The sequence below is a fragment of the Phyllostomus hastatus genome, unplaced genomic scaffold, assembly GCF_019186645.2.
Source record: "Phyllostomus hastatus isolate PE091 unplaced genomic scaffold, TTU_PhHast_1.1 phas_contig_40, whole genome shotgun sequence".
NCBI classification, from domain to species: Eukaryota; Metazoa; Chordata; class Mammalia; order Chiroptera; family Phyllostomidae; genus Phyllostomus; species Phyllostomus hastatus.
In genome coordinates, this window is record NW_025333872.1 from 57,185,510 (window position 1) to 57,198,781 (window position 13,272).

Here is a 13,272-nt window from a genome sequence, read left to right on the forward strand (position 1 = left end):
CACTGATGTGTGGCTGCTCCTCACATGCTCCCCCCATCAGGGACCCGGCTCACAACCCAGGCATGTGCCCTGACTGGGAATCAAACTGATAACCCTGTAGTTTTCAGGCCAACACTGAATCCGCTGAGCCATACCAACCAGGACTGCAAATAGTGTTTTTAAGATCCTCTCAGGTGGGATGTTATTACTTAGAATATAACAATTCCAAACCCTTCATAATGACTGTGCTTTGTTGCACTTTAAAAGCATTTGCTGTGGAACAGTTGAGGAATTAAGTGTTTGTATGTTAAATGCCTGCCCCTGATAATTGTCTCTAGGGAGATATTAGCTTGGTTTAGTTTAAGCTCAATCTAAAGAGAAAATAATTTACCATATTAATTTTCAATAAGATCTTATTAAGATGGATATCCAGAATTGAGTTTGATTTGCTTCTGCACCTAGATAAGAGTGATTTGTGTGTCAAAATTAAGCATATTGGCAGATCATTGCCTCTAAGTTTGTCTGTAGGTAAAGTTGAAGTAAACTTCCATTTTTCACTTGAAGTTTTTTTTTAACAACATTTATTTCTTCTTCCAGTTATTTTATTTTATTGACTGTTAATTTATCAACTCCTCTTGAAAAAAAGGTGAGAGGGAAAAAAGGCCATAGTGTTATCACATTTATATATGTGGGTTCCCTAAACCATATGGTGGTTTTTAATTAGAATACAAAAGACTCTTTGACAAGACTAACTTCACAGTGGCTGCAGTGGTGGGCATCACAGATGGAGAGAGTTTTCTCAAATTTTCGACCAGGACACTCTTGAGAGGAACTCTGTGGTTTATAATTGTCCTTCTGCTCGAAGTCTGATAAAATTATTGATGTGCAGATCAAGTTGGTATTTCGAAGCTGCTAATTTAATTCTGGACGCTTGATCTTCTCAGTCAGTGGCTTGACTTGATTTTTTAAAAAAGCAGCTTCAATATTTAATTTCACGTGTAGCCTCTCAGTAGAGATTTCAAAGGACACTTTGCTGGATGCTTGACTGCCTTGTGTATTTGCTCTTGTTTTGCATGCAAGAGAGAGCCAGAAGCCTTTCTTCTCATTGTGTACACATAGTATTAATGGATTTACTCTGACTGTATCGTCTCATTACTGGAAACAGCCAGAAGCACAGAAGTCTTTCAGTGTATGCAAATAAGGCAGAATCATCTACCTGAGAGTTAATATTCTCTGCTTTTAAGTGTATTCTAAATCTAATGTTTGTATTTAGAGCATAACATCCTGTTCTCCTTTTTTATGGGCAAAAAGCTAAGCAGGCTCCGGCAGCTGTTTGATGTTGGCTTCAAGTGTTATTAATTTCATATTCTATTATTCTTTTCACTGTAGCACAAGTGAAGCTGATGTGGAGGCTGTCATGGATAAGTTGTTTGATGAGCTGGCTCAGAAACAAAATGATTGTACGTAAGTTAATTTCTCTTGAAAGAGAATACATTTAGAACACAATGCCCAATCTCCACTGACCAATTAATAAGTTCCATTGCTGTATATGGGTTGATGCCACGCTCAAGTGGCAGTCATTGTATCAGCATTTTGTCTAATTTATGTGTTGAATCATGTGCTATTATTCATCAAGCTATGCATTTCCTATCTGTAAGAGATGAATTTTATAGTAATTATCCAGACAAGATTGAGTCTTTGTTCATGTTCCCATAGTAACTAGACCAAGGATTCTAAAAGTGCAAGGCAGAGAGCTGTGGCTGAATAAAGCCTGTGGAACCGTGGCCGACTGCACGTTTGAAGAGCTGTGTGAGAGAGTAAGTAACCAGACACGTCCAGACTCATTGGCCTTTTCACATGTTAAAACACTTCATATTTTCCTCTCTGCTTGTTTCAGATTTTAAAATACTGTTCACAGAGTCGGAACTGATTTAAAAGTCTCATTAAGGGAAATACTTATCTGTATATGCCATGTGCTTTTCATAGGTATTGGCACAAAATTTGCACTTGGACTCTAAAACAAAAATTAGAAATATAGAGAGAACTGTCAACTGCTGCTGGAAACAAAACTAAAATCAGTATTAGGAATATTTTATAAAAGTGAAACATAAGATGATTATTATTTTTTAATTGAGGTGAGGTTAGTATGCAGGGAGAGGAAGTCAAAGTCATATTACCATGATCCAAGGAAGTATGACAAAAGCATTTTTGGTCCTCATTCTTATTACCCATCTATTATCGCTGTATTATATGGCCTGTTTGTGCCAGTGTCAAAGAAAGTGGATATTTATAACCGTGATATCTGTGTTATATAATGATATGTTCAACAGAGAAAAATGTATATATACACACATTCATATAAATGAGAAAGACCTTGATTGCAGATTCATTATAGATATGAATTCTGTCTTTTAAAAACTCTGAAATTCTCAGTACTTGATGGATATTCAATATATTTATTGACTGTAAATCTTGAGAAAAGTAAATCCAAATTCCACATGCCTTTAAGCATAATAACTCAATTGTTTTGTATAAATTATCATTCTAGCTAATCTCTGATTTGCCTTGACTTTTAGGTAACTAAAAAAACAACTGCTTTTCAGTAAGGTGAAGAAAAAGTCTTCGTTGATACCTGCCATCCATTTTATGACTACTTCTCTTAAAAGCTAGCTAGTGACTTAATTACTTCTAACCAATGTACATTTGTCATTTTTAAACAAGTGAGATGAATCCAATTTACAATTGTTATTATAGAAATAAAGTACTTCAAAACCAGTAAGGTTTAGGATCATCTGGCAGGGCAATAATGTCAGTCTCTCAGTGAAAGTCGTTCTGGCTGATACAGACCCTTCACACTTCTACTGGATCAGTCTTTTTTTTTTTTTTTAAAGATTTAATTTATTTTTAGAGACAGGGGAAGGGAGGAAGAAAGAGGGAGAAAAACATCAGTGTGTGGTTGCCTCTCATACGCCCCACACTAGGGACCTGGCCCACAACCCAGGCATGTGCCCTGACTGGGAATCGAACCAGCGACCCTGTGGTTTGCAGGCCAGTGCTCAATCCACTGAACCACACTAGCCAGGTCTGTTGGGTCAGTCTTATCAAGGTCATAGAAACCCATTATCTCCAGACAAAATTTTATTAATGCTTGCATTTAAGTTTTACATACTTTGCCAGAGAAATAAACTTGAGGAAAATATTGTGTGTCCAAAAGCTAAAGCTCCTCCTCCTTTCACAAAAGGGTCCTGGTGAAGAGGTGGGAAGGACAGACCCATTGTATCTTGGAGTGGTAAGGTAAAGACAGTCTCTTGGAGCACACACTGAGTACAGTGTTTATCTGTGTTTTTAATGTGCTCATGACTTCAGGAGACTTAGAACCAGGAAAAGTCTGCTCAGCAGGGACCAAAATTTTCAGTCTGTGGTTTGGAGGCAGTGGGAAAGAAGATTAATTGGGACTTTATCTTGAAAAATAAAAATAACACATAAAAGTAAGTCATTTTTATCTTGATAAAAATGTAGATTATAATAGCACTATGAAATAAATTCCTTAGAATAGCAGTGAACAAATTACTGTTTGTTTATTTTTTAAAAATTTTATTGATTGATGTTTTTTGAAAGAAAAAAGAGAGAAACATCAATTTGTTGTTCCACTTATTTATGCATTCATTGGTTACTTCTCATAAGTTTCCTGACTGCGGATTGAACCCACAACCTTGATATATCAAGACAGGGGCCAAATTACTATTTATTTTGGCATAACCTTCTTGACAAAGTTTTAAGTTGATAAATTAGTATATCTTGCACTTCATGATTTGGTTGTTCAATTAAATAGAAAATCATTTTTACAAAAACCTTTAAGGGTTTTCTGAGTTTTTTCAAAACCTTTTAATTTGTGAATATTTCAATTAGTTTCTTTTAAAGTTTTGTTGATTTCTTTTCTTGATCAAGCTGGCAGGATCTTCATTGGTCAGTGGCCTTGCATGGGTAGGTTTGCTTTTTGTCTGCATTGTAACTGTGTGACGTTCGCTGCGTCAGACAAGCACTGCGTGGCTGCTGAAAGATACCGACCTGATGGTGGGGCTTAGGTGCTAGCGTTAGGCTATGAGGGATGTTTGAGGACAGGCTACTTTTAAGGGTCAGTTCATTTGCAACTATTTTCTTGTTATGATAATTTTATATTTCTTTGTAACTTTATAACTGTGGCAGTGCAGATTTGAAAACTTACATGAAGAAGACTCTTGAAATCATTCAGCTTCAGATGTAACCTAACCTCTTAATTAGTTGTAATGATTTTAAGAACCACGCTAAGTAGTTGCCAAAAACCGTTCAGTAAAGGAAAAAAAAAAACATGTTTAACCTGAGGTAGAGAAACTGGCATGTCTGTGACAGTCCCAGCTTTGGATCATGTGTCCTAGCTCTGGGAGGCTCGTGAAGCCCCAGGCTCATCCAATCCCAGCTCCAGACACCAGCATGAAGAAGAGTTTTGGCGAGGTATGGATGGGTTAATAGTCTGTAATGATTATTTTTTCACCAGGGCCCCTCCCAAGGAAAAATAATATATATATATATATATATATATATATATATATACACATTAGGTAGAAACTAATCTGTTTGTGTCTTGTTAGGGAAAAGAAGGTTCTGAGTATAAACCCCTGATATATGCCGTAAGTGCACTAAAAAGTCCCAGGATGTTCCTTTCCTCGCACACCTCTCTCCCCTGCCTCCTTTAAGCGTGTCACCTCAGATGTGGAGCCGGGTGGGTTAACATGCAGCCTTTTGGTGTTGCTGGGCTTCTCTTTCTTTGCAAATTTGCAGTTTCACACTGTTGGGCTCGGAGAAGCAGTCCCAGTCAGGAGGCCCTGTACCCCCGGGATAATACTTGCCAGGCATCATTCTAAGCACTTTTTACTATATTAACTCATGTTATACTTAAAATAGGTAGACACTATTATTGTCCCCATTTCATAGGTAGACAAACTGAGGTACAGAGATGGATCTTCAGTCACTTGCCCAAGGTCACACAGCTAATAAGTGGCAGAGCCAAGGTTTTGAACTTCTTGGTAGTCTGGGGAATAAGACTGTGCTTTTAATCACTACACTGTATCTGAAAATGTTCTGGACAAGTTACTGCAAATTACATTAATTATATCAAATTACATTAATATAATTCTGGTTCTACCATGAAATACAATCAGATACTTTGTGAATTCTCACTTTGATCCTTTCATGGAGCATGAGGCTGAGTATGGGGTAGAGATTCAGTCTGAGAGCCCCAGGTGTACTGAGAACCTTAGTACAGAACTGTCCAACTCATGTGCCTCAGCAAACCCATGGGAATGGGCACAGCTACTGACCCCTCCAACCTCCTAAGGGCTTTGTAGTGCCTCTACATCCAGGCTGGGGACATGAAGCCTTAGGCAGCCTCATTCCTTTACTCCTTGATAAAAATGTTACCATTTTCGCTCCCTGCCATGATGTGGAAAAGGTTGGGAAGCCCTGTTTTAAACTGTGGACAATAAGGGAGAGTATGTCTGGGTGGTCCTAGTTCCCTGTCACTCCTTCTGTGTCAGAGCGGTGGTAGAAGGGAAGTGAAGCAGACTCATCTCTGTGGACATGACATGAGCTTCTAGGTTTCCATGCTATACCTCAACATGGTTACTTGGCACAGCTGGAGGGTAGTGGAGACGTCAGAAATACAGTTGTTTAACTAAGTGGTTCTCACGAGTCCTTGAGGCCAAAATTCTCTGTAATAATACTAGGTTACTTTTGCCTTTTTCACTATGGTGACATTTGCGATAATGGTACAAAAGCAATGGTGGGTTAAATTGCTGGAGCCTTAGCAGAATCAAGGCAGCAGCACTAAGCCACCCTGTGTTCTTCATTGCCCATGAAATCAGTGTAAATAAAAAAAATCTGGTTTCATTTAACAATGTCTTTGAAGAAGCAATAAAAATGGTTAACTTTGTTAAATAGCAAAGAGAAAGTATCTTCTTAATATTCTTCATGAGGGAAGTACACATAAGGCACTTCTGCTGTGTAGCGAGTACAGTCATAGTCCTGAGGAAAGCGCCTGTGCAATTGTTTGAGTTGCTAGCTGAACTAGCCACTTTTTTCGTGCAATGCCATTTTCAACCAAAAGAATGAGGAACAAACTATGGCTTCTCAGGCTTGGCAGATATTTCCTTGCAATGTTTGACAGACATTTTCTTGCAAATGAAGTAAAACTGTTACTTTAAGAAAAACCACTAAGAGTAGTTGCTGCCAGTGATAACATTTGAGCAAACAAGTGAAAATTAGAATTTGGAACACTTGTTGCCACCACCATGAACTTGACAGTTTTCCAATTTTTGTGCATTTTCTTCTCATAAGATTGATGGTGATATTAACAAATGCAACATTTTGACATTGTATAATTAAACATGTCAGCATGTAGAAGATCTACATAACTCATTGAACCAATATTTTCTTGCAACCATTGCAAAATCATACAGGACAAAACATTCATTTAAAGTGCAAGAAAGTCTAATAGAGTTTTAATATAACAGAATTTTAAAAATACACTGATATTACTGCAGATTCTACTTTGCAACTTAACATTTTATAAACAACTTCTTGTCAGGTTTTAAGAATTTTTAAAATAGACTATTTTTTAGAACAGTTTTAGTTTTACAGGAAAATTGAAGAAAATAGTACAGAGAATTTACATATGCTCCCTAATGCAGCTTCTTATTAATGACATGTTACATTAGTGTGGTGCATTTGTTACAATGAATGATCCAATATTGATATATTGTTATTAACTTAAGTCCTTATTTCATTTAGATTTCCTTCGTTTGTACATAATGTTCTTTTCTGCCCCAGGGTCCCATCCAGAATTCCACATTACCTTTAGTCATCATGTCTCCTTAGTTCCTTTGGCTGTGACAGTTTCTCACACTCTCCTCATTTATGATGATCTTGACATTTTGAGGAGTACTGGTCAGTTATTTTGTAGAATGTCCTTCAGTTGGGATTTATCTGATGTTTTTCTTATGATTAGACTGAAATTGTGGGCTTTGGGGAGGAAGACCCCAGAGGTCAAGTACTATTTTTAAACATCATATGAAGAGTACGTACTATCAACCTGACTTATCACTGTTGATGTTCACACACTGGTCTGAGGTTGTGTTTGTCTGGTTTCTCCACAATAAAGTTACTCTTTTCCCCAGCTTTCTGTAGTGTGCTCTTCAGAAGGAAGTCCTTACTGAGTTTTCATGTAGCAAAGAATAGCCACCATTATGTGATAAGGCTATTAAAATACTTTCCTGTTTTCCAACTGGGTGTCTGTGTGAGGTCAGGTTTTCTTATATACTCCAACCAAAACAACATATCACAATAGATTGAATGTAGAAGCAGATATAAGAATTCTGCTCTCTTCTGCTAAGCCAGGCATTAATGTGATTTGCAACAAATGCAAAACAATGCCACTCTTCTTACTAAATTATTTTCATTTTGGAAAATATAATGATTTTCATTTACATGTTATTTATGTTAATTTGATGGGTTATATGTGATAGTTTTATCATTTGTTTAAAAGATTTTATTTATTTTTAGAGAGAGGGGAAGGGAAAGAGAGAGAGGGGGAAAGAAATATCAATGTGTGGTTGCCTCTTACACTCCCCCTACTGGGGACCTGGTCCACAACCCAGGCATGTGCCCCAACTGGGAATCAAACCAGCAACCCTTTGGTTCCCAGGTCTGCTCTCAATCCACACAGCTACACCAGCCAGGGCTATCATTCTTATTTCAACTAAATAAATAAATATTTTTTAAAATTTCCTATTTTAATTTCTAATACAGTATATGTGAGGAGAGATAACCCATATAAACAGAAAACTCTTTGGGTTCCTCAATATGAGTGTAAAGAGATCCTGAACCAAAAGGTTTGAGAACCACTTGCTTTAGGGTTAACTTTTGTGGACCAAAATGAAAGAATCCTATTCAAAGAAAGCAAGCAAAAACAGAATTCTAAAGGCTTAATGAGTAAACCAACTATACCTAAATTTTCCTTATTGAGAAATGTAATTTTTACACCTGCAGAAAATTGTTTCCTCAACTGATAACTGTGCTCACAAGTAACTATTTGCAAGAGTAGTTTGTTATTTGTGTCGTAAAAATAATGATAGGTGGCCAGGTGTGTTTGTAAAAAGTCTGAGCAAAAAAATATATCAATTGATGCATATGCATGGGTCTACACAATGTTCACTGTCAACTTCATGTTCATTAGCTTTCTTCTTTGATTCTTAGTATTCAAGGAAAGTAGATACATCACATAGTTTTGCCTTCCTCTGTTTATTAATCTTGATTATATCATAGTTTATATATCATTAGACTTAAACTGTAGTGAACAAGATCTCCTGGGGAGTTGTTAAGAGACATTTCCCTTATCTTTCTGTTTTATGCTTTATTTCATTTGATGTATTCCAAATGAAACTACTTGTTGGAAGCTACTTCTGGTTTATGCCCTGTGTCTCCTACACTCGATAAATATTGTACTGAAGTATGAATAGCTTTTATCTTTACTATTCAGCCAAGAGCCAAGTCTGTTGGTGTTTGGATGCCAACAGTGGTCATTTTCATCAGGGAATAAGGGCATTCATCACTAGAGCTAAGGTAGCCCACGAATCTCCTTGGCCCTTTACCTTCCCCACAGCATTGCTGATCTCTGGTGGCCATTTCTCACATATGCTGATCTCTGGCAGTACTGTGTCCAGCTGAGGCAGGTAGCCAGCCTGGCTGAAGCACAGGGCACAGGCAGAGCAGAAGTGAGATGGAACAGAGATTAGTAGAGAAAGGGTCAGATTCTTGTAGGGAGGAATGTGAATCCAGTGTCAAAATTGAGCCCTAAATCTTTTTTGTCCTCTCTTTTCTTGCCCACATTCCTACTTAACCCCTAAGGGAAAGAGTCATAGTCTTAGTCTTCAAAAGCACCTTGGAAATCATCTCATCTATCCATTAAACCAATCCTGAGTCCTCCTACAAACTCTGGTCTTTCCGTTGCTTTGCAGTGCCAATTTGGGGGATGCTGTTGACTGTGTGAGAAGGAACATAACATGCAGGCAGTTAGATGTAAAATTTCAACATACATACCTTGACCTAGACTGTTTTATATATATAGGCCCTCAATATTATAAGAAAGGCTTTTGGAAAAATACCTTCCTAATTGACCTATACCATAATATCACTTAAAAACATAAGATGTATACTAGTAATTTTTTTTGCTAATGACTTTATTTATTTATTTTAGACAGAGGGGAAAAGAGGGAGAAAGAGAGGGAGAGAAACATCCCTCTTTTGTGTGGTTGCCTCTCACACATCCCCCACTGGGGACCTGGCCTGCAACTCAGGCATGTGCCCTGACTGGGAATTGAACCATGTGACACTTTGGTTCTCAGGCCAGCACTCAGTCCACTGAGCCACACCAGCTAGGGCTATACTAGTAATTTTTACCTGAATTTACTTAATTATTTTGAAATTTTGTAAATAAAAGAAAAATAGAATTCTCTGCAAGGTTGGAGTTGAACTGAAGGATCAGGTTTTACTAATTGTTGATGATGGTTTGTATCCTCCAAGGAAATAGCTATATGTTGGTTTAAAAGTTGTTGATGTGTTTTGAATTTTACTATTTTAAAGGAAAAAGAAAAGAAAACTTAGAGAAATGCCCATAAAAAGGGCTAGATTAGAAATTTGAAAACTGCAGCCACTTAGAATAAATGTGGTCATTTCCATGATGAAAACTAGGGTGAAGAAGAATCAGAAGGAGTGGAGAACTGGGTTCAGAGAATACCTTCCTACTTCCTTCACATGGGGCGTTTCCTGTACAAGACACATTGTGAAGCTGGACAGTGTTGTTCAGCTTCTGTTTCCAAATCAGGGCAAGAACAGCTCTTTATGTGCTGTAGCATGTGGCTACAGAGTTTAAACTCTGCAAGGCATGGACTTCTCAAACTCAGCTTCCTGAAGCTTCTCTGAGGGAGAAAATTGGCTCTTATTTCCTGCATATATATTTACATTGTGCTGGTAACTGGAATGGTTTAGAAGCATGTCTGGTCCCTGTCCTGGGGGAGAAAGTGCCTAGTGATTCCCAGAGGCCATCAAGGGAAGAACAAGTGTGCTAAGATCTGTACGCCTTCAATATTTTCTCTGTCTTAGGAGTAAACTTATTTGGAGGATCAGATCTAGTAGTAGAAGTAGACACAACTCCTCATATTCCTTTTAAGATCATTTATCTAAGAAAGTATGACAAAGTAATATTTAATATTTGTGTCAGTGTTTGGGAGGAATGTGCCATTCATCTGCCCAGACAGGGATTAAGGAACATGAACCACATTTTTAACATTGAACTGGTGATTATCTTTTTTAAATTAGAATTTGTTTTAAAATTTCAAATGAATGATATTACTTGAACTTAATAATACATGTATCACAGCTTTAAATAATAACTGGGAATAGTTCTCTAAACAGAAGGCCTATATGATGAAATGCTTGGTAAAGTGTTGGGAAAATCTAAGCCAGCCACTAGATATGACTATAAAACACATTAAAGCTACTTGTTTGACCTTTTTTTTTCAATAACTTTAACACTGCTGGCTTTTCTAATGCTCACTTGGCAACTGGCTTTTTTGTTTTAAAGAAAAAAATTTTTATCAAATAAAAATTGATTTGTAATTTGCAAGTTTTTCTGTTTCCACCGTAAAGTACATGATTTGATATACTTCATAGAATCTTCCCCTTAGATTACGTCAGTTGACTCAAATTTAGTAATAATTTAGCATGTTGCTAATTAGAATATTTAATAAGATATATCCCATTATATATAATTACTTTAAGATATGTTTTATAAGAAAAAGTTTGAGAATTGCTATATTATTTCTGTTTCTTAAACTTGGTGAAGATACTATTGAGTCAAGCAGAAGATTTTGAGAAAAAGCTAGAAATGAGCTGTAACAGCAAGAAATTAGACTTCCAGCCAAGATGAAGGTGTAGGCCGATACACTTTGCCTCCTTGCACAACCAAAAGAAAGACAACAACCAATTTAAAAACAAAAAATAATGAGAACTGCCACAAAATTGAACTGTATGGAAGTCTGACAGCCAAGGAATTAAAAAGAAACATTCATTCAGATGGGTAGGAGAGCCGGAGATGGGCAGCTGGGGTGGATAGAATGGCAGCAAGGTGGCAGCTAGTGTACCAGGTGGGGCAAGTCAGTGGCTGGTGGAGTGGGCAGTCCCACATTTGCATGCAGATAAACCAGAAGGAACAACTGGGGAGTGAGACAGACTGTGCAACCCAGGGTTCCAGCGTGGGGAAATAAAGCCTCAAACCTCTGGCTGTAAAAACCTGTGGGAGTTGCAGCAGTGGGAGAAACTCCCAGCCTCACAGGAGAGTTCATTGGAGAGATCCACAGCGTCCTAGAACATACACAAACCTACTCACCTGGGAATCAGCACCAGAAGGACCCAATTTAATTGTGGGTAGCAGGGGAAGTGACTGAAAGCCAGCCAAGAGCTGAGCAATTGCCATTGTTCCCTCTTGGATCCCTCCCCCACATACAGTGTCACAACACAGCAACATGGCTTGCCCGGTGAATACCTAAGGCTCCACCCCTTGCAATGTAACAAGCACTCAGAGACAAAAAAAAAAAAAAGAAATATATGGCTCAAATGAAAGAACAGATCAAAACTCCAAAAATAAAACTAATCAATGTGATAGCCAACCTATCAGATGCAGAATTTAAAACACTGGTAATCAGGATGCTCACAGAAATGGTTGAGTGTGGTTGCAAAATAGAGGAAAAAGTGAAGACTATACAAAGTGAAATAAAGAAAAATATACAGGGAACCAACAGTGAAGGGAAGGAAACCAGGACTCAACAATTTGGAGCAGAAGGAAGAAATGAACATTCAACCATAAAAGAATGAAGAAACAAGAATTCAAAAAAAGGAGAGGCTTAGGAACCTTTGGGACAACTTTAAACACTCCAACATCCAAATCATTGGGGTGCCAAAAGAAGAAGAGGAAGAGCAAGAAATGGAAAACTTATTTGGGGAAATAATGAAAGAGAACTTCCCCAATCTGGCAAATGAAATAGACTTCCAGGAAGTCCAGGAAGCTCAGAGAGTCCAAAAAAGTTGGACCCAAGGAAGCATATGCCAAGGCACATCATAATTACATTACCCAAGATTGAAGATAAGGAGAGAATCTTAAAAGCAACAATTGAAAAGGAGACAGTTACCTATAAAGGAGGTCCCATAAGACTATCACAGAATCACAGAATCACAGAAATGGAGATCACATGGAGGGTTATCAGTGGGGAGGGGAGAATGGGGGTAAAGATACAGGGAATGAGAATCATAAATGGTAGGTACAAAATAGACAGGGTACAGGAAATGGAGAAGCCAATGAACTTATATGTATGACTCATGGACATGAACTCAGGGGGCAGAATGCTGGTGGAAGAGGGGGTGCAGGGCAGAGGGGAACAAAGGGGAGAAAAAAATGGTACAACTGTAATATCATAATCAATAAAATATATTTAAAAAATAAAAAAGAAAATTATATGATTCCCATATATTTTAGGGTCAAGTATTGCTTAACTCTTATATCGTTGATTGTTAATCAAGAAATATGTAAGATTCTCCTCCCCAAGATTATTACATTGATTTTAGTGATCAACAACTATTTCTTAAGTGCTTCCATATCTGTATGCCACTGTATTATAAGGAATGTGAAGGAAGTGTAAGAAGTTTCTTTCAAAGAGTTTACAATTTATAAAGGAAATAACATGAACCCAATACCAGACAGTGTAGTAGAGTAGAAAGAGGCCCAACTGTGTCAGGAAATATAAATTCCAGTCTTCACTCAGATACTGTACTATGTAGCTGAGTAGCCTTAGGCAGGTCACTTAACCTCTGTGGGTCCAAGTAGCTCATTTCTAAAACGCATGATGTGATCAGCTATCACAGTCTATTTCAAAGAGCTGTGTTCACTAGTTAAGTACATATCATGAGTGCATCAGGAACTAAATGTAAGGATAGTAAGGACTGGGAAGTTCAGAGGAAACATGAGATTTAAGGGGGAAATAAACCGGTCTTGACATTGAAAGTTGAGTAGAATTTAGATGAACAGACTGAAGGTATTTCAACCATGATCTGTAGCCAAATACCAAATGTTTCAGGAGGAACAGAAGATATTTGCCTAGTGACAGCAGAGCACATGTTGGAGAGAAAAGGGAAGAATGAAAATCTCAA

General features: G+C 37.6%; 1 protein-coding gene across 1 annotated transcript in view; it reads left to right on the forward strand.

The window, feature by feature from the left end:
• The window catches only part of AFG1L (AFG1 like ATPase), a 198,852-nt gene that overhangs the window by 160,277 nt on the left and 25,303 nt on the right, over positions 1–13,272 (forward strand). The window contains exons 9-10 of the mRNA XM_045844090.1: positions 1,369–1,439; positions 1,696–1,796. Coding sequence (XP_045700046.1) covers positions 1,369–1,439; positions 1,696–1,796 — 172 coding nt within the window. The remainder of the gene's footprint in view (positions 1–1,368; positions 1,440–1,695; positions 1,797–13,272) is intronic.